This window comes from Hyperolius riggenbachi, chromosome 7 (assembly GCF_040937935.1).
Source record: "Hyperolius riggenbachi isolate aHypRig1 chromosome 7, aHypRig1.pri, whole genome shotgun sequence".
Classification (NCBI taxonomy): Eukaryota; Metazoa; Chordata; class Amphibia; order Anura; family Hyperoliidae; genus Hyperolius; species Hyperolius riggenbachi.
The window spans coordinates 210,485,769-210,508,051 of record NC_090652.1 but is presented as its reverse complement, the minus strand read 5'-3'; the positions used below and the strand labels follow the sequence as shown (position 1 = coordinate 210,508,051).

At 47.3% G+C, this 22,283-nt stretch overlaps 1 protein-coding gene across 5 annotated transcripts in view; it reads right to left on the bottom strand.

The window, feature by feature from the left end:
* The window catches only part of CDK15 (cyclin dependent kinase 15), a 276,452-nt gene that overhangs the window by 160,317 nt on the left and 93,852 nt on the right, over positions 1 to 22,283 (bottom strand). For all 5 annotated transcript variants that reach the window (XM_068245105.1, XM_068245101.1, XM_068245104.1 and 2 more), the window contains 2 exons: positions 19,107 to 19,186; positions 18,377 to 18,471 (listed from right to left, as the gene is read on the bottom strand). In XM_068245105.1, the coding sequence (XP_068101206.1) occupies positions 18,377 to 18,471; positions 19,107 to 19,186 (175 nt within the window). The remainder of the gene's footprint in view (positions 1 to 18,376; positions 18,472 to 19,106; positions 19,187 to 22,283) is intronic.

The window sequence follows — 22,283 nt, the reverse complement described above, 5'->3', positions numbered from 1 at the left end:
TATAATATGCTGTAAATAATGTTTTAGAGCAAAGTTGAAATGCAGGGTTAGATTCCGCTTTAAAATGGGAAATGCTAAGAAGGATTTTCCCTTTTTTTACTGTAGAAAAATCACTTAAATCAAAGCGTGGAGCCGTGGACAGTTCAATACATATGTTCTGTAAGTAGAGCAAGTATTTATCTACTTGTATATGTGTTTTTTTTCTGAGATAGTATAGCTGACAGCTCCTCTTTAAAGACCATTGCTCACATTAACAGGACAGAGGTGTTTTTTTATCCTTTTCCTTTCTGTTTATCTGAGATAAACAGAGGAACACCAAGAGCCCCAATAGTGTAGTATGTATTGACAAAGTGGATAATGACAAAGAGTAATAGTTGCTATACTCACAAGCATGGGTCACCAATAGGCAACCACTGTAAAGGCAGGTGGGGAGATTATCCTGACCCCACTCAGGAATAAGAAGTCGCTCTCTGTAGATAGTAGAAAAGGGTCGCAACCCTCCACCAAGGGTGGATACAATATTATATAGGAGCATGGGCGTCCGCAGAAAATTTTCCAGGGGGGGGCAAAAAGTGGGGAGTTAAAAATTTGGGCTGGTGTTGTGTGGCGCGCTAAAAAATGGAGCTACAGCCGAAAAATGGGTGTGGTCATGAACCAGAATGTGGGTGTGGTCGTGGGTGGAGACAAGTTTACATGAACTAAGCAATGGTGGGACATTAGATTAGGACAGTGGTGGCGAACCTTTTGGAGGTCGAGTGTCCAAACTGCAAAGTCACTTTACTATCACAAAGTGCCAACAGCAATTTAAACTAAATACAAACGTTTTAACTCATACATGAACATTATGGAAAATTAAGTTGAAAATAAACTGTGAAGATAAACAATTTCATCCATCGTACTCCTGAAAAAAATTATTCATTTTTTTTTAGAACCTCCCAGTTTCATTTTCTGTTTTAAAAAGCAGAAAAAGTAGGTTTAATGCTATTGTCTCATATGATGATGATTCAGCTTTTTCCATAGTCTCGCAGTTAGCAATCATGTGACCCCCAACAAGACAAATTCAGCAATCATGAGCCCCCCCCCATCAAGACAAATTCAGCAATCATGAGGCCCCCAACATGACCAACTCAGCAATCATGAGGCCCCCAACAAGACAAATTCAGCAATCATGAGGCCCCCAACAAGACAAATTCAGCAATCATGAGGCCCCCAACAAGACAAATTCAGCAATCTTGAGGCCCCCAACAAATCATGAGGCCCCCAACAAGACAAAGTCAGTAACCATGAGGCCCGCAACAAGACAAATTCAGCAGTCATGAGGCACATAAATAGACAGCTTTTCACATAAATAGGCAGAATGCCCCCTTAATATGTAGACACCTCTCACCTGGCAGCAGTTCCCCAAAATACACTCAATCTGACAGCAGTGGTTCCCCAAAAATAGGTAGCCCCAGGTCTATAGGTGTCCCCAGAATAGGTGGCCAGCGGTATAGATGTCCCCAGAACTGGTAGCCAGGGGTAGAGATGTCCCCAGAACAGGTAGCCAGGGGTATATGTGCCCAGTATATGTAGGCAAGGGTATATGTCCCAGTATATGTAGGCAGGGGGTATATGTCCCAGTATATGTAGCCAGGGGGATATGTCCCAGTATATGTAGGCAGGGGTATATGTCCCAGTATATGTAGCCAGGGGTATATGTCCCAGTATATGTAGGCGGGGGTATATGTCCCAGTATATGTAGGCAGGGGTATATGTCCCAGTATATGTAGGCAAGGGGTATATGTCCCAGTATATGTAGGCAGGTGTATATGTCCCAGTATATGTAGGCAGGGGTATATGTCCCAGTATATGTAGGCAGGGGTATATGTCCCAGTATATGTAGGCAGGGGTATATGTCCCAGACAGTATATGTAGGCAGGGGTATATGTAGGCAGGGGTATATGTCCCAGTATATGTAGGCAGGGGTATATGTCCCAGACAGTATATGTAGGCAGGGGTATATGTCCCAGACAGTATATGTAGGCAGGGGTATATGTCCCAGACAGTATATGTAGGCAGGGGTATATGTCCCAGTATATGTAGGCAGGGGTATATGTCCCAGTATATGTAGGCAGGGGTATATGTCCCAGTATATGTAGGCAGGGGTATATGTCCCAGACAGTATATGTAGGCAGGGGTATATGTAGGCAGGGGTATATGTCCCAGTATATGTAGGCAGGGGTATATGTCCCAGACAGTATATGTAGGCAGGGGTATATGTCCCAGACAGTATATGTAGGCAGGGGTATATGTCCCAGACAGTATATGTAGGCAGGGGTATATGTCCCAGTATATGTAGGCAGGGGTATATGTCCCAGTATATGTAGGCAGGGGTATATGTCCCGGTATATGTAGCCAGGGGGATATGTCCCCAGAAAAAGTGGCCATGTGTGCAGGAGGAGGGGAGCAGCGGAGAGAAGAGGGAGAGCTATGGGCACTCACCTTAGGGGGCTCTCCCTCCCTCTCTCTCCCCTCCGGAGTCCGGAATGAAGTGTGCAGCGGCTGGCAGCGGTGGGCGGAACTTACCTCCTCTCGTCGCACGCGCCGGATGGATTAGCCGCTACTCTGGCCTGATCCAGACCAGAGTGCGGCACCAGAACTTCCGGCGCAGGAGCGAGAGGAGGTAAGTTCCGCCCACCGCTGCCAGCCGCTGCACACTTCATTCCGGAGGGGACAGCGAGGGAGAGAGAGACCCCTAAGGTGAGGGAAGGGGGGGGAGACGTCCGCCCTTCCCCACTGTGCCCATAGCGCTCTCTCTCTTCTCTGCGTGTTCCCCTCCTGCTGGCTGCACGGGCACGCGGCCAGGGGGGGGCAGCGGGCGGCCAGGCTCGGGCAGATGCCCGGTTTTGCCATATGTGCGGACGCCCATGTATAGGAGAGAACAGAGGCGCCAAAAGGATAAAAGGGGTTTTAAAGGAGCTTAAAAGCCAAAAATTTGGTAAATAGAGGATGCAGTGGTGGACCTACCTCCTCCAAGCAGACACAACACGACTGTACATTCAGTCTATTTATTAACGAACTCCAGATAAAACAAAGCAACGCGTTTCACGGGTCAGTGCCCGCTTCCTCAGGCAATAGAAAAAGGAGTTACAGCATCTAGCAAAACAAACAACACTCGGCACCTCTGTGAACTTTCTGATTATCTGTCCAGTTTGATGAGACTGTGCTTCTGGGAAACGTCACAGCAAACTACCACTTTTGTGTTAAGGTTCTTGCACAGATCAAACTTCACATACTTTAAGCAATGGTGTGACATAAAATATATGTTAAGCGCTATACCTGTGTTATGTGGGGTTGATGCCATATTTATTGCCTTTTTGCAATAAATGTGTTTAAAATATCTGGCTGCTGGCTTCTTCTTTGGTCCTCTAGTTCCTAATATACAGCAGAATGTGAGTTGTTTCCTCAGCATACAGCAGATCACCTAACAGCACTGCAGATACAGTTCCTCCATGCACAGAATGCAATAAACCATTTAACCCATTTAATGCAATAAACCAATTAAACCACTTCCCAAACCTAGGTTGGACTATTTTCCAGTATAGGCCCAATGTCGGACATAGGAAAAAGGCTGCCACTAGACAGATACAGTCTGTCTCAGCATCAGCCCCTTTAGATAACTTTGATTACTGCTGACTAGAGATGGCCCGAACGGTTCCCGGCGAACTTCCGTGGTTCGCGTTCGCGGAGAACCGGGAACTTTTCCGGAAGTTCGATTCGCCCCAATAGTGCATCATTAGGGTCAACTTTGACCCTCTACATCACAGTCAGCAGGCACATTGTAGCCAATCAGGCTACATTCCCTCCTGGAGCCACTCCCCCCCCTTTATAAAAGGCAAGCAGCGTCAGGCTTTTCACTCACTCGTGTGCCAGCAGTAATTAGAGAAGGGAGAGCTGCTGTGCAGAGACCTGTAGTGAAAGCTTAGTTAGGCTCTTGTAGGCTTCTTAGCTTGCTCCTTGCTGATTCTTATTGCTAAAAAAAGCACCCCTCAACAGCTCTTTTGAGAGCTAATCTTGTACTTGTGGTCTATTTTTTTTTTGTGTGGCCCACTTGCATTATATACAGCCCTGTCAGTCAGTCGCAGCTGGCCTTTGGCCCCTTGGTGGTATAATTACTACTGTGCCAGGTGCACATTGTAATACCCATCACTGCATATACCTACCTGTTGTTCACTTCAGTACACCCACCTACCTACGTGAGCGCACACAGTGTCACTGTGCCTGTCCGGTACCTGTCTGTGTGTGACAGGTGCACATTGTAATACCCATCACTGCATATACCTACCTGTTGTTCACAGTGCACCTACCTATCTACGTGAGCGCACGCAGTGTCACTGTGCCTGTCCGGTACCTGTCTTTGTGTGACAGGTGCACATTGTAATACCCATCACTGCATAAACCTACCTGTTGTTCACTTCAGTGCACCCACCTACCTATGTGAGCGCACGCAGTGTCACCGTGCCTGTCCGGTACCTGTCTGTGTGTGACAGGAGCACATTGTAATACCCATCACTGCATATACCTACCTGTTGTTCACTTCAGTGCACCCACCTACCTACCTGAGCGCACGCAGTGTGATATACCACCAGTCACTGTACTTGTTCACGGTACGTGTGTGTGAGACAGGTGCACATTTGTAATACCCATCACTGCATATACCTACCTGTTGTGTTCAGTGCACCCACCTACCTACGTGAGTGCACGAAGTGTGATATACCACTCCGTGCATACCTGTTAACTGCACCTGTGTGACTGCACATTTTATTAGTCAAGTCAGTGCATACCTTTCACTTCATCCGCCCCGATATGGACAAAATGGACAAAACGGGTAGAGGCAGAGGTAGAGGCAAACCCAGAGGAAGGCCAACCGGCAGGTCTGTGTGAGGTCCTGCTGATGTGATTTCGTGCGGCCCTGGACCAAAGTACAGTGCTCAGAAGAAGGCACGTCCCATCACGAACCCATCAACTCCCAAGATTGGTTGACTATTTAACACATAACACCTTATCTTCCGCAGCCACCAGCGCTACTACAAGCACTACATCCACTGCATTTGACACTTCGCAGGAGTTATTTGGTGGGGAAATCACTGATGCACAGCCATTATTGTTACAACCAGATTAACGCGCTAAGCAAGTTACACCACCTCATATGTGCGAGTTAGGCGACACTATGGACGTAACGTGTGAGGAGGAGGAGGATGAAGTACCTGCTGTTGGTGCAGTTTTGGAGGTGTCTGAGGCAAGCGAAGCTGGGCAGGATGATTAAGATGATGACAATGATATGGATGCCACGTGGGTTCCCAATAGAGGAGATGAACAGGGGGACAGTTCAGAGGGGGAGTCAGAGAGGAGTAGGAGGAGACGAGTTCCTGAAAGAGGCAGGGGGAGCTCGTCGTCAGAAACAGCTGGTGGCAGTGTCCGGCGCCATGTATCGCCACCTATGGACAGCAAGCCAACATGCCCTTCAACGTCAGCGGCTGATGCCACCATAGTGCCATCACCCCAGGGGGGCTCAGCGGTATGGAAATTTTTTAATGTGTCTGCCTCAGATCAGAGCAATGCCATCTGTTCTCTCTGTCTCCAAAAATTGAGCCGTGGAAAGGCCAACACCCACGTAGGGACAACTGCCTTATGAAGGCACATGGAGAAAAGGCACAAACTGCAATGGGAAGAGCACCTGAGCAAAAGCAGCACACAAAAGAAAAGCCATCCTCCTTCTCCTCTTCCTCCTTCAGGTTCAGCATCTTCAGCCGCTTTCTCCTTTGCACTTTCACAGCCACCCTCCTCCACTCCGCCTCTGCCCTTGAGCGGTTCCTGCTTCTCTGCTCACAGCAGCCAGGTGTCTGTGAAGGAAATCTTTGAGTGGAAGAAGCCAATTTCTGCCAGTCACCCCCTTGCCCGGTGTCTGACAGCTGGCTTGGCGGAACTGTTAGCTCGCCAGCTGTTACCATACCAGCTGGTGGACTCTGAGGCCTTCCATAAATTTGTGGCCATTGGGACACCGCAGTGAAAGATACCAGGCTGCAATTATTTCTCTAAAAAGGCGATACCCAAACTGTACCGTGAAGTTGAGAGGCAAGTGGTGTCATCTCTGGCACACAGTGTTGGGTCAATGGTCCACCTGACTACGGATGCCTGGTCTGCCAAGCACGGTCAGGGCAAGTACATTACTTACACAGCCCATTGGGTCAACCTGGTGACTGCTGGCAAGCAGGGGGTACGTGGCTCTGCAGCGGATCTAGTGACACGTCCACGGCTTGCAGGCAGGCCTGCTGCCACCTCCTCTCCTCCTGCTACATCCTCTTCACTGTCATCCTCCTCCTCCTCCTTGGCTGAGTGGCAGTTCAACTCTACTGGTGCTGCAATCTCCTCTCCAGCTACACAGCCCCAGCTCCCCAGGGCCTATGCTGCATACCAGGTACGACGGTGTCACGCCATCTTAGACATGTCTTGCCTAAAAGCGGAGAGTCACACTGGAGCAGCTCTCCTGGCTGCTCTTAACAGGTGGATCAGTGGCTGACCCCGCACCAGCTGGAGATCGGCAACGTGGTGTGTGACAACGGCAGCAATCATATTTCCACTTTGAATTTGGGAAAGCTGACACATGTACCCTGCATGGCAAATGAGCTGAATCTAGTCATTCATTTGTGTCAAAGTACCCAGGCTTAGAGGACGTCCTGAAGCAGGCCAGGAAGTTGTGTGGGCATTTCAGGCGGTCTTACACGGCCATGGCACACTTTGCCAATATTCATCGGAGAAATAAGTTGCCGGTGAGACGCCTGATTTGCGATAGTCCGACTCACTGGAATTCGACCCTCCTTATGTTCTCTCGCCTGCTAGAACAGGAGAAAGCCGTCACCCAGTACCTCTACAACTACAGTAAAAAGACACACTCTGGGGATATGGGGATATTCTGGCCCAACAACTGGATACTCATGTGAAATGCATTAAGCCTCATGCGGCCGTTTGAGGAGGTGACCAACCTGGTGAGTCGCAGTGAAGGCACCATCAGCAACTTGATCCCGTATGCTTACTTCCTGGAGCGTGCCGTGCGTAGATTGGTGGGTCAAGCTGTGGAGGAGCGTGAACAGGAACAGTTACAGGAGGAAGCGTTGTGGGATCAATTCTCATCAGAACCAGATGTTTCCTCAACACCTGCGGCAGCACAGAGGGGGGGGGGGAGGAAGAGGAGGAGTCAAGTGGGGAAGAGAAGTCAGACTCGGATGATGAGGAAGGTGTTTCTTTGGAGGAGGAGGAGGCGACAGAAGAACAACCGCAGCAGGCGTCGCTTGTGCTGCTCAACGTTCCCGTGGTATTGTTCGTGGCTGGGGGAGGAGGAGGACTTACCTGACGTCACTGAGGAAGAGCAAGAAGAGTTGGATAGTACGTCTGGATCCAACTTTGTGCAGATGGCATCTTTCATGCTGTCCAGCCTGTTAAGGGACCCCCGTATAAAAAACTCAAGGGGAATGAGCTGTACTGGGTGGCCACGCTACTAGACCCTCGGTATAGGCACAAAGTGACGGACATGTTACCAACTCACCTGAAGGCAGAAAGGATGCAGCACATGCAGAACACGCTGGCAACTATGCTTTACAATGCGTTTAAGGGTGATGTCACAGCACAACGCAATAAAGGTACCACTGCCAGTAATCCTTCTCCCATGTCCACGCAGGCAAGGACAGGATGCTCCAGCGATCTCATAGTGATGTCGGACATGTGGACATAGTCCAATGCCTCGCCTTAGCTCTTCCGGATCTGCCCTCCACCAACGCTTGGACCGGCAGGTAGCTGACTACCTCGCCTTAAGTGTGGATGTAGACACTGTGAGCAGCGAAGAACCCTTGAGCTACTGGGTGCGTAGGCTTGACCTGTGGCCAGAGCTGTCCCAATTTGCCATCCAACTTCTGTCTTGCCCTGCCTCAAGCGTCCTGTCAGAAAGGACCTTCAGCGCAGCTGGAGGCATTGTCACTCAGAGGAGAAGTCGCCTAAGTCACAAAAGTGTTCAGTATCTCATCTTTATCAAAATGAATGAGGCATTGATCCCGGAGGGCTACTGCCCGCCCGAAGACTAAGTCAGTCCCCACACACAGCATCTCTGCCTGCACGCCGTGTGACTGCCTGCCCCAAGACTAAGTCGCTCCCCACACAGCACCACTGCCCGGAGGCCGCTTGACTGCCTTCTCCGCCACCACCTACAGGCAGGGCCGGTTTAAGCAACAATGGGGCCCCAGGGCAAAATAAACCTGCCCCCCCCCCCCCCAACATATACCCTGGAACAAAAATCGGCATTAGGGGACCTTTTTTGCAGCTGGTATAGTCAGGGTGTGAAGTCCCAATTGGTCGGAGCTCCACATTCTGGCTATCCCAGCCTGCATGGGGGACAAGGGGTTAAAATGTTTCAGGAGGGGGACACCGCATAATTTTTTTAACAAAAAAATTCCCACACTATAAACATAACAAAAAAATTGAGAAAATAGGAAAAAATGCCAGGGATCTTCATACAGCCATATTGCGGCTGTATAGCGATCCCTGGCCAAAGCGCTGCGGCTGCGTATAGACCCCCTGGAAACCCCGTCAGGAAATTTATTGCACTTTCGTTTGATGCATGTAAAATTACACTACTCTTTTTGAAAAATTGTTTTTTCCTCTTATTTCTAATGATATCCTTAACATATCCTGCAAATTTAGGGTTTCTAGCATTTAAGGTGGATTTGCTATTAACCATTAAATTTCGGCAGGTTTTTAAATGTGTATTTTTTTTCCTTTGAAACTTTAAAATCGATTTTCTCAAAAACTATAAGGCCGATTTGAATTTTTTTTCCTCTTGTAGCCACTGGGGGCCCCTACAAGCTCTGGGGCCCTGGGGCAGCTGCCTCCTTTGCCTCTATGGTAGCGCCGGCCCTGCCAACAGGGTCCAGGACTCCAGGTGGATTCCTGAATTTTTAAGGCCGCTGCTAGCAACGGCCGCTATACTACTTTTTCTGGTGCGTGTACAAGCCTGCCTAATTTTTCTAGCTGCACTGCAGCTGCAACAACAAAACAAAAGGCATGTACATGTGCCAATTCCCCTTCGTGATCATTACCTTGCAACGGTGAAGGGTCTTGCGTATCACAATGAATGAAGCAATGACCGATGGCTATATGAGTGTCTTGGGGGGGGGGGGGGGGGCACACCCAAGATAATAAGGTTGTTGCTTCATTGTGGACAGACCAAATTTGATCAGCTGGACAGTCACTGTTGTTCTATCATTGAGCTACCACAGCGCTTCGACTATATGGGCTTGAAAACCGCCACGGCCTGCACTCTGGCCATGGTGCGCACCAGTCCAGCACAGCCGTCACAAACAGCTGTTTGCGGTGCGTTACACAGCGAGTTTGGTGTGTCAGTGTGAAGCAGTACTCTAATTACACTCCCTGATTGATGTATACACATGCAAGATGTTTTAAAGCACATTAGGCCTGCATTTAATGTGATTTCTGCCCTTAAAACGCTCCTTTGCGTCAAATCCAGATTTTTTCCTGGGACTTTTGGCGTCTATCCCACTCCACCATACCCCTCTCCAGGTGTTAGACCCATTGAAACATCTTTTCCATCACTTTTCTGGCAAGCATAAGTGTTTCTAGTTTTCAAAGTTCGCCTCCCCATTGAAGTCTATTGCGGAAGTTCGCGTTCGCGATCCGAAAATCGGAGGTTCGGGCCAGCTCTACTGCTGACCCAAACCCCATCACTGCACCAAATAATTTAAATATTACAGCATCTGGCATGGCGTCACCCTATGTGGATCAAAATGTCAAACAAAATGTAACTCTTTTAACCACTTTGGTAGCGCGCTGCTCCGCATAAAACTATTATTATGCTGATGCGCGTGCAATGAGCAAGTACAACAAGCAAGTTGGCGCTGACCCCAGCCCCCACTGATGCCAGGTCACCTCCTCTCTCTAATGCGAGTAGGCCCATCCAGATCCTCCCCACAGCTGCACTCTTGCAATAACCCATGCCTCCCCCTCCCCCCACACACACACACACTGGAAAAAAGTAATTGCTGCTGGGGGGTAGTGGACAACGGCAAGTGATTGCATAATTGGATTGGAAACGGTTAAAGCCATGTGTAACTACCATTACCCTGCTCTGTCTACTACCATAAGAAACAATTTCTCCCTGATCTTGTATTCAACCCTGTTTTAAAGACACTGGGAAGGGTGAGGGAAGGGTGAGGGCAGGGGCGTAACAATAGCCCCTGCGAGGGATGCAGCTGCAGGGGGGCCCTTAGGAGGAGAAGCCTGAGGGGGCCACTGGCTCTGGGGCCCTCCAGGACTATGCTTAGGTGCAGGAGGTGACAGCACAGCAGTGGCTTATGTAGAGGGGTGCAGACGCCATGCCTGCACCCGTGTTGTGCAGCTGTAGCCACCTGGGAAGTGATAACGGAGACACAGTCACAGCTGCTCCTTCTGTCCCCGGGGAAGAATAGAGAGGAGGTGCCACTAGGGGGAGCTCTAGGCAAGAGTGCACTGAGCTCTGAAGCCTCTGCAGAGAGGGGGGAAGCACGCTGAGGATGGTGGGGCTGGAACTGCAGGACTGGAGAGTGAAGACTTGGCAATTGGGACTGATCCTCTCCCTCAGACTCTGTAGGATGGGGAGTATAGTCATCAGTGTGACTTGAAAGGTATGTAGATTAGGTCTGCACAGGAGGAAGGGAGCTGTATATGGAGCACAGACTCTGCAGGCAGCGTCTGTTCAGCTGCACTATGAGGGATGTGTAGTGTGACAGGCTGCCCTGCAATGTGACCTCCCTGTCTGTTACTGCTGTGTGACCCCTGTCTGTTATTGCTGTGTTACCCCCCCCCCCCCCTCTGTCTGTTATGCATACAGTCAAAAGTGGCGCCGGGAAAAAATGGCGCACGGTTGCAAACGATAATGTGCTTAAAACGCTATTTAGCGTTTTAATGTAATTTTATTTCACAGCACACGTTCCCACCTCTTGTACTTACTGCTGCTCGCCTGGCCAGCCAGAGTTGATACGGAGATGTAGCGGCTGCACTTCAAGAACGGCGGCCCTTATTGTTACTGTCCTGCGGCTCTCAGACCACAGACTGCCTGGAGGAGAGACCAGCACCTGTCCGGGAGCAAACTGAGCTGACCGCATTGGTGGGGGTTGACAAACCCCGCACAGCACTGGGAGCCAGGCACACAGGAGAGGAGCGCCGGGTAAGCCGAGACTGGAGAAGTCCAACACAGAAGAGGATTAGCAGGCTGGACGTCCAGTGCACCGGGCTCCGGAGGAGAACGCCTTCCCAGCGGCCACTGCCACCCGGAGCAGAGAGGAGCATCACTTCCCAGCACTGCACCGAACATTTAGAAAAGGATTCAGCTCAGTGTTGCCAACCGTCAGTAAATTTACTGACTGTCAGTAAAAAAGTCAACAAATCTGGGCTGTCAGTAAAGTCCATGAAAAAATTTGTGGTGTCAGTAAAAAAACCCCTCTCTCTTTCCCAGAAGATCACAGCACTTACCGCTTATCAGTTCACGTATCACTCTGGAATGTACACTGCTCTAGCTAAAGGTGGCCATACATCTTTAGACTTGGCGGCCGATCAACCATCAGATAAGACAATTATTATTGATATTATAAAAATCGGTGTCACTAAGAGCATGCATAGTTGACAATTAAACCAATTTCGGGCCGAAATTGGTTGCATGTATCAATCGCATGTATCAATCGGACATGCTGTAAAATCTCAGGTTTGCATGCTCAATCAGGCGTGCAGTGGTAAGGGCTGTGATAATCAAGAAAAAATGTGACGGAAACCCCCAATTGCATCCCCCAAATGTAAGTATATCAAAGTCCCCCCCCCCCCCCCCCCCCTCCAGATGCCGTGCATTAATACTTTACCTGTCCGGTGGCCGCCACTGCACTCTTCTTCCTCATTTGAGTACGTGGTTGCCGGTGTATTGCACGTGGGGTGCATGTGTGATATCTTTCATTTAATTTCAATAATAGTAGATGTCAGTAAAAAAAAGTGTTCTGTCAGTAAATTTTTTGTGCTTTGTCAGTAAAAATGTATTTCTGAGGTTGGCAACACTGATTCAGCTGCACACAGCGCTGTGGAAGAGGCAGTATGGAGGTAGAAGCACAGTCCATGCCCACAGCACCCGGAGCAGGAAAAATAAAAGCTTTCTGGGGCAGCATTGAAAAGCACGGTAAATGTAATTTACCGCTTTGAAGTGGCCTGCGCGCCTTAATTTCTCCCTGTACTTAAATCGTGGTAGTGCGCCAGAATGTTGCACTTCAAAACGGTAAATTACGTTTACTGTGCTTTTTAATGGTGCGCCAGAAAGTTTCCATTGCCCTATGCGACATTTTTTTCCTGCTTCGGTCTGTTATTGCTGTGTGACTCCCTGTCTGTTATTGCTGTGTGACTCCCTGTCTGTTATTGCTGTCTGTGTGACTTCCTGTCTGTTGTTGCTGTGTGTGTGACCCCCCCCCCCCCCCCATCTGTTATTGCTGTGACTCCCTGTCTGTTATTGCTGTGTGTGGGGACCCTCCCCTGTCTGTTATTGCTGTCTGTGTGACCCCCTGTCTGTTATTGCTGTCTGTGTGACTCTCTGTCTGTTATTGCTGTGTGTGTGACCCCCCCCCCCCCCGTCTGTTATTGCTGTGTGACCCCCTGTCTGTTATTGCTGTCTGTGTGACCCCCGTCTGTTATTGCTGTCTGTGTGACCACCTGTCTGTTATTACTGTCTGTGTGCCCCCCCGTCTGTGTGACCCCCCCGTCTGTTATTGCTGTCTGTGTGACCCCGTCTATTATTGCGACTCCCCCCCATCTGTTATTGCTGTCTGTGTGACCCCCCCTGTCTGTTATTGCTGTCTGTGTGACCCTCCTGTCTGTTATTGCTGTCTGTGTGACCCTCCTGTCTGTTATTGCTGTTTGTGTGACCCCCCTGTCTGTTATTGCTGTGTGTGTGACCCCCCCCCCCCGTCTGTTATTGCTGTGTGTGTGACCCCCCGTCTGTTATTGCTGTGTGTGTGACCCCCTGTCTGTTATGACTGTCTGTGTGACCCCCTGTCTGTTATTGCTGTGTGTGTTACCCCCCCTGTCTGTTATTGCTGTCTGTGTGACCCCACCCCCTGTCTGTTATGGCTGTCTGTGTGACCCCCTGTCTGTTATGGCTGTGTGTGTTACCCCCCTGTCTGTTATGGCTGTCTGTGTGACCCCCTGTCTGTTATGGCTGTGTGTGTTACCCCCCTGTCTGTTATTGCTGTCTGTGTGACCCCCTGTCTGTTATGGCTGTGTGTGTTACCTCCCTGTCTGTTATTACTGTCTGTGTGACCCCCTGTCTGTTATTGCAGTCTGTGTGACCCCCCTGTCTGTTATTGCTGTTTGTGTGACCCCCTGTCTGTTATGGCTGTGTGTGTTACCTCCCTGTCTGTTATTACTGTCTGTGTGACCCCCCTGTCTGTTATTGCTGTCTGTGTGACCCTCCTGTCTGTTATTGCTGTTTGTGTGACCCCCCTGTCTGTTATTGCTGTGTGTGTGACCCCCCCGTCTGTTATTGCTGTGTGTGTGACCCCCCGTCTGTTATTGCTGTGTGTGTGACCCCCTGTCTGTTATGACTGTCTGTGTGACCCCCTGTCTGTTATTGCTGTGTGTGTTACCCCCCCCTGTCTGTTATTGCTGTCTGTGTGACCCCACCCCCTGTCTGTTATGGCTGTCTGTGTGACCCCCTGTCTGTTATGGCTGTGTGTGTGACCCCCCTGTCTGTTATTGCTGTGTGTGTGACCTCCCCCCGTCTGTTATTGCTGTGTGTGTGACCCCCCCCCGTCTGTTATTGCTGTGTGTGTGACCCCCTGTCTGTTATGACTGTCTGTGTGACCCCCTGTCTGTTATTGCTGTGTGTGTTACCCCCCTGACTGTTATTTCTGTCTGTGTGACCCCACCCCCTGTCTGTTATGGCTGTCTGTGTGACTCCCTGTCTGTTATGGCTGTGTGTGTTACCCCCCTGTCTGTTATTGCTGTCTGTGTGACCCCCTGTCTGTTATGGCTGTGTGTGTTACCCCCCTGTCTGTTATTACTGTCTGTGTGACCCCCCCTGTCTGTTATTGCTGTCTGTGTGACCCCCCTGTCTGTTATTGCTGTCTGTGTGACCCCCCTGTCTGTTATTGCTGTCTGTGTGACCCTCCTGTCTGTTATTGCTGTTTGTGTGACCCCCCCCCCCGTCTGTTATTGCTGTGTGTGTGACCCCCCCGTCTGTTATTGCTGTCTGTGTGACCCCCTGTCTTTTATGGCTGTGTGTGTTACCCCCCTGTCTGTTATTACTGTCTGTGTGACCCCCCTGTCTGTTATTGCTGTCTGTGTGACCCCCCTGTCTGTTATTGCTGACTGTGTGACCCTCCTGTCTGTTATTGCTGTTTGTGTGACCCCCCTGTCTGTAATAGCTGTGTGTGTGACCCCCCCCCATCTGTTATTGCTGTGTGTGTGACCCCCCCCCCCCCCCCGGTCTGTTATTGCTGTGTGTGTGTGACCCCCTGTCTGTTATGACTGTCTGTGTGACCCCCTGTCTGTTATTGCTGTGTGTGTGTTACCCCCCTGTCTGTTATTGCTGTCTGTGGGACCTACCCCCTGTCTGTTATGGCTGTCTGTGTGACCCCCTGTCTGTTATGGCTGTGTGTGTTACCCCCCTGTCTGTTATTGCTGTCTGTGTGACCCCCTGTCTGTTATGGCTGTGTGTGTTACCCCCCTGTCTGTTATTACTGTCTGTGTGACCCCCCTGCCTGTCATTGCTGTCTGTGTGACCCCCCTGTCTGTTATTGCTGTCTGTGTGACCCCCCTGTCTGTTATTGCTGTCTGTGTGACCCCCCCCCCTCCCACTGTCTGTTATTGCTGTCTTTTGGCTGCACTCTGACTCCCACAGGGGGATTTCACCCTCTGTAAAGTGCTGCAGAAGATGTTAGTGCTACATAAATACATTGGCAGAGTACATAGTCATGTCACTGACTGTCCTCGGAGGAGCTCACAATCTAATCCTGCCATAATCATAGTCTTATGTTCTACCATATTATTAATAAGATGTATTTATTTATGCAAAACTGACAGAGTACAGAGAGGGAATAAGAAGACTGACAAAAACACAGACCACTGTAAGAAATGTGCATGAGAAAGGGTGCAGTTTTCACAGGGGAGCCTCTGATCGGGGTGTTTGCCATTGGCGCTATATGACCCAGATACGCCCCTGCAATGCAGGAAGGTGGAGCAGCAGGCACAAACAGCAGCAGGGAGGGGGGTCTGATTCCCCCCTCCCTCACCTCGGGCTGCCATCAGCACTCCCCCCTCAACGACACCTGGGGGGCCCCATCCAAAGTTTTGCAGGGGGGCCCCATGATTTCTAGTTACGCCCCTGGGTGAGGGAAAGATTAAATGCTACACACTAAACAGAAATGGGTAGATAATGTCAACTTAAAGATTGCTGGCCACAGAAAAGGTAAATTATCCCGAAAAGGATTATTAAGAATAGCCCGGTAATCCATGCACCCAAGAACAGACTGGCTGCTGACCCCTCCAAGCTTCCTCATCATCATCTCATGTAGGCAAAACAGCATTGTAATCAATGGAATCTATCTATTCCAAAAATATCAGATAAGTAATGCACAAAAACTTTGTGCTTAGCTAAGTAAAGTGAATATGCTGCCATGTGCATTGAAAAAATTGTAGGCTTTAAAGCTAGCTTCAGGTTTGATTACCTTTTTCTGCATTACTCCTGAGTTGATAGACCCCCCCCCCCCCCCCAATTGGTCTAGTTATTATTCACTGTGACTGGGCAACTTCTGCAGTGTTTACATTTTCCTATGACCTGATGGGCTGAACATGTTACTTTTGTATTAATTTGTCAGAGTTAAGGAAAACACCATGATATAAACACTTACATTGTATAAAACTACAATGAAGGAGTGTCATCGATGTCTATGGGCCACCACAGGCAATACGGGCCCTTTTTGCACTAGCAATCGCAATCACAATGGCGATTATCATGACCTTGACACTATACTGTGAGTACTCCTCTCTGTTATTGCCTGAGGAAGCGGGAATGTACCTACGAAATGTGTTGCATTGTATGTTGCAATATATAAATAAACTTTTCTGTATAAAAAATCGACAGTATCATGTCTGCTTCAGGGAGGTGAGTCCACCACCACCTCTCGAAGAATTTTAAAGTTTTTAAATACTCTTAACTTTCATAGTAGAGCTGCAGTTACAAAGAATGTCCAGAGACCTAATGTGGCCTGGAAGCTTTCCATTTATCTACCGATGTTTCTATTTCCATCCTGGTTTCAGCATCAGAAATGCTTATGTGTTGCTGCATCTTGCTATGTAACCCTGCCCTCTCGATGATGTTTAGTCTAGGCTATGATGTCATGCAGCCTTCTGCCCCACAGTGATTCATGTTGCCAGAAGTAAAGATGCCCGTCTCACTGACAAGTTTAAGAATGTAAGATTGAGGTAAGATTTTACAATGGGCAAATATTTTATTAATTATATCACACACAGTTAAAGAGAGTTTGAAGCGACATAAAAAATCGCGTTTTACCTTATAATAAACAGGGGCATGGTTGCCCCTTCTAAAACGCCACTATCTCACGGCAGAACGAGGGGTCTTTACCCCCCAAATCCCCTTCGTGGTGCCCGGGGATCACTTCCTGTTGAGGCAGGGCTAATGGCCGCAGCCCTGCCTCTCAGCGCGTCTATCAGCGCTGATCGCCGCCTCTTCCCCGCCCCTCCCAGTCTTCCTTCACTGAAAGGGGCGGGGGAGAGGCGGAGATCCGCCGCTGATAGACGCGCATGAAGGCAGAGCTACAGCCGAAAGCTCTGCTTCCATGAGCAGCAAAATTGACCAAGTTGGTCTTGGATTTTGCAGGGGGGGATTTGGGGGGTAAAGACCCCTCGTTCAGCCGCGGGATAGCGGCGTTTTAGCAGGGGCAAATGTGCCCATGTTGATTATAGGGTAAAAAGCGATTTTTAATGTCGCTTTAGAGTCTCTTTAAGTTGCTTGTTAACCTTCCTGGCGGTAAGCCCGAGCTGAGCTCGGGGTAAGCCGCCGGAAGGCACTGCTCAGGCCCCGCTGGGCCGATTTGCATAATTTTTTTTTTGCTGCACGCAGCTAGCACTTTGCTAGCTGCGTGCAGTGCCCGATCGCCGCCGCTACCCGCCGATTCGCCGCTATCCGTCGCGCCGCAGCCGCCCCCCCCCCCCCAGACCCCGTGCGCTGCCTGGCCAATCAGTGCCAGGCAGCTCTATGGGGTGGATCGGAATCCCCTTTGACGTCACGACGTCGATGACGTCGGTGACGTCATCCCGCCCCGTCGCCATGGCGACGGGGGAAGCCCTCCGGGAGATCCCGTTCTTTGAGGGCTGGGGGGATGCCGCTGAGCAGCGGCTATCATGTAGCGAGACTTTGTCTCGCTACATGAAAAAAAAAAAAAAAATTTAAAAAAAAAGATTTGCTGCCCCCTGGCGATTTTTTTGCAAACCGCCAGGAGGGTTAATACAAAAATATGTTATTTTTAAACTGGAATATAATTACCACCCTTTTTTTATTTCATTTCTGGATTAAATGTGCCCCCATGTGATTTTTAAATTTCATGGTGCAACGGCTGAGGGGCAGGTGGCGATCACAGTACTTCTTCTGACACTTTGATCTAAAGTCAGGCTATATCCGACATTGGACCTATACTGGAAAAGGCCAATGTATGTAGACTGAAATAGGATTGGAAAATGTGATATATGTTTAGTGCTCCAATTGCTGGTTAGTAATGTAAAGAAAGGTCTAATCTACAGTGAAGAAAGGTAAGATACCTTCTAATGGTGGCCATACATGGTACAATAAAAACATTCGATTATCCCATTTATTGGATCTAAATTATCGAATCTAACGAAAGTTGAAATTTTTTTTTTTTGATCAAGAAATTCAAACGATTATCCCGTTTTTTTCGAGAAAAAACAGATCGGACATGCTGGAAAAATCTTTATATTCGATCTAACAGAATAATCGAACTAAATTATCTAATCGAAAAAAATGAAAAATTGTACCATGTATGGCCACCCTAAGAGAACAATAGAACCTCGTTCTCGGCCACTTAGTCTGGCTCTTATGCTAGGTACACACCATACAATTTTCTGTTAGATTTTCTGTTAGATTTACCTGCCAGATAGATAATTTCCAACAATCTTATGACATCAGTCAACCTCAACAAAGAGGTAGTGTTGCAACAATAATAATAACAACTTCAATCAGAATCTTTGATTACAGCCATGCATTTCTATATTTGCAAAATTCACTCACCACATATTCAAAGACAAATGTTAATGTCTCCCGAGTTTGAATAATGTCGTGCAGAAGAACAATGTTTGCATGTTTCAGCCCTTTTAAGAGAGATGCTGTAAAACATAATAATGTATATTTTGTGCACCTATCAACAGAGATAGAAAAAATAGTGTATACATTCATTGAATTGATATTCATACTTGTTTTAATGATAGTCTCCGCATTGAAAATGAGAAAAAATACCAATTTGGGAGTATTAAAGAATACATGAGTTAAGGGTATTGAAGTTATACTTTGTCAACTTTAATGGATAAACGTAGTTACACATATCAGTGCAGTCAACCATTTTCTAACCGTATTATCTGATGTATGTACCATTTCCTATCATATAATGTATTGTAGATGGACACAGTCACCTTATGCATTATATACTGCTGGAAAGTACTATATCTGGCCTGGTGCACACCAAATACCGCTAGCAGATCCGCAAAATGCTAGCAGATTTTGAAACGCTTTTTCTTATTTTTCTGTAGCGTTTCACCTAGCATTTTGCGGTTTTGGGAAGCGTTTTTGGTGTAGTATATTTCATATATTGTTACAGTAAAGCTGTTACTGAACAGCTTCTCTAATAAAAACACCTGCAAAACCGTTCTGAACTGTCGTTTTTCAGAGCGGTTTGCATTTTTCCTATACTTAACATTGGAGGCAGAAACGCCTCCGCAATCCAAAATCTGAAAATGTATATTACCTTCTCGAATAGCAGTGAATGGAACACCTTCCTCAGCTTTCATGCTGATGACTTTCAAAGCAACCAGTTGTCCATTGATTCTGAAAAGGTAGAAAATATTTAATATGTTGCTTTTAAACATGCATAAAGACATATTTCAGTTATGATCATGAAGGTAATTGTCATCTTTATAGTGTACCTGAGACAATGATAGCAAAAGGATTTATACTTACCTGAGGCATCTTAGAGCACCCTATAGTCTGTCTGCTCCCTCAGTGTCCTGCTGGTCCCCTCTGCTGTGCCGCTGTAAGTCCAGAAAAGTCTGCGACTTGGCTGAGTTGTGGACTACTGCGCATGCGTGCCCCGCCGCATGCACCCCCCGAATTATGCTCTCGTTGCCGGGAGCATTCTGCTCCTGTGATGTTTGTTAAAGAGAATCTGTATTGTTAAAATCGCACAAAAGAAAACATACCAGTGCGTTAGGGGACATCTCCTATTACCCTCTGTCACAATTTCGCCGCTCCTCGCCGCATTAAAAGTGGTTAAAAACAGTTTTAAAAAGTTTGTTTATAAACAAACAAAAATGGCCACCAAAACAGGAAGAAGGTTGATGTACTGTATGTCCACACATAGAAAACATATCCATACACAAGCAGGCTGTATACACCCTTCCTTTTGAATCTCAAGAGATCATTTGTGTGTTTCTTTCCCCCTGCAGTTCTCATGCACTGAAGTGTCAGGCTGCTCTTTTCTTCCTGCAAACAGCTTTGCCCTTGTCTGTAATTCCTCAGTATGTGAAAGCCCAGCCAGCTCAGAGGATGATTTATCCAGCTTGTAAAAGATAAGAGAGAAGAGAGAAGCTGCCCTAATCTAAATAATACACAGGCAGTGTGCATAGAGGGGCCTGGAAGGGGGAGTTCATAGCAGAACCACAACACTGAAGAACTTGGCAGCCTTCCAGACACAGGCTGACAAGTCTGACAGGGGAAAGATACATTGATTTATTACAGAGACTGTCATAGTAGAAAGTGCTGCAGTAAGCCAGAACACATTAGAATAGCTTTTGGAACTTGTAGGATGATAAAAAATAGGATGCAATTTTTGTTACAGAGTCTCTTTAAGACTGCAACTGTGCATTCACAGAATATTCCCAGCCACGGGAGCACAACAAGTGGGTGCGCACCACCAAAATGCGCATGCGCAGTGGCCCACAACCTGGCTGGATCGTGGACTCCATGGTGGCAGAACAGAGGTGACCGGATGGATACAAAGGGAGTTAATGAATTACAGGGGGCTGGAGGAAAACCTAGGTTTGCATAAATCTTTTTACTATCATTGTCTCAGGTTTATTTTAACTCTAGCAAACATTTATTGAATGCTCCATAACTATAATGTACAGTTTAGCCTTTTTCTGTTTTTAGAAGGCAGTAATGTACTTTGCAGCCTTTGCATTACTTTTCATTTGCCGTCTAAGAGGGCTGTCAATTGTTTGCTGTTTTTTTGAAAAAAAGAAGAAATGTGTATAACCATTTATGACTATCAGCACCAGGTAAGAATTATGTTTTAACTATTAGACTAGTGGTTGGGCCTCTTCCGTGGGGTCCCATCATCGCCATGGAAGAATCAAGTAGGGAATAATTTGTGCATATTATTTTTGCTGAAGCTAACACCCTCCTTTGCTGTATCTTTTTTGAATGCAAATTGTGTAATTTGCCCATTTTTTGAGCTCTCCACACCTATGCAGGTAGTTAATTCAGGTGCAGCCTCTGTCTGGAATTGCTGCTGTACAAAACAAACAAACAATCTCTACTGCTGTATAAAACAAACTTAAGTATACTTTTGGCTATATGAATCCATGTGCTTCAATTTGCATTCAGATTTTTAGATTAGGGATTAGTGCATAATTTGCATCTGATTTGTACTCAAGGTGTGTATTTTAGCCCCTGGGGGGATCTGTACACCTCTGTTGGTTTTATTTCGTTTGCAGCCTAGGAGCGCTGTCAATGGTTTGCAGTAATGTACTTTTTTTAGTTGAAGGATTTAGGCCTCATTCACACCTAAAATCGAAAACGCAAACGCAAGTGTTTTACGTTTTTGTGTGCTTTTTTCCCTCTCCTGGCGCTCTACTGCATGCTGCGTTTCTGGTAAAATCGCTTTTTTAAGCGCTTTTCCAGAGCGGTTTTGTAATACACTCCCTGACGCAAGTCAGGAAGTGAACTCTTTGACCTGGAAAATAATAAATACAAAGTATTTATTCTTAACCCAATCTCTGCACAAAGCAATTTTGTGAGCATTTTGCATTTTTCCTATACCTTCCATTGTAGCAAAAACTCTTAAAAAAAAAAATTGTACAGGCACCGCTTTGCTGATCGCAAAAAAAAAACACGTGGTGATATGAACCTTCTCATAGAGATTCATTGCACAAGCGATTTATGGGCGATTTTGAAAATCCCATGCGCTTGAAAAAAGGGCAAAAATGCCCTTAGTGTGATTGAGCCCTCAAGGTTTCTTTTCAACCTTTCAAAATCTTGGTGCATTTGGAAGTGCAAAAACTGCCTATGTACCCGATTTCACTTTTCTCAGAAACTTTTCCAAATGAAAGGGTTGATAAATTATTGCTCTGTAAGACTGTGGTAACCTTACTAAATGGCTTATTGATTAATATAAATGTGAGATTAATAAGGTGCAATAAAAGTATGTACTGCTGCTCATTTTCTGATGTACTATATAACAGAAACTTTCCAAGGTGTTGAATATGTTTAATTCAATGGATTTGGAGAAAAATAAATCAGTGTGGGGGTTTGCTGCTGAGGCACGGAGGCTGGTAACCAGCAGAGAGAGTCCCAGTGAGCCAGTTGGTCTACCTCAGGGCTAGTTCATGCCAAGCGTACTTTTGAGCACTTTTTAAAGTGTCCACATTTCAAAAAAATTAAATCGGCTACTGTAACCCTATGATGGTGTTTCCACAGCAGCATTGCAATTTTATTAAAATCGCAAGCTTGCTGCATGTAGCGTTTTTCGAGTGATACAGACTGAATGAATGTGCAAAACACACATTCATTCAAAATTGCTCTGAAAATTGCTTTGCAAAATCGCAATCGCTGAGTGCTAGTGATTGCATTGTGAACTAAGCCTTTTGCAGAAAAAGGGAAAGAGCTTGCACCATAGAAAATAGCACCACTCATTGGTATGGTCAAA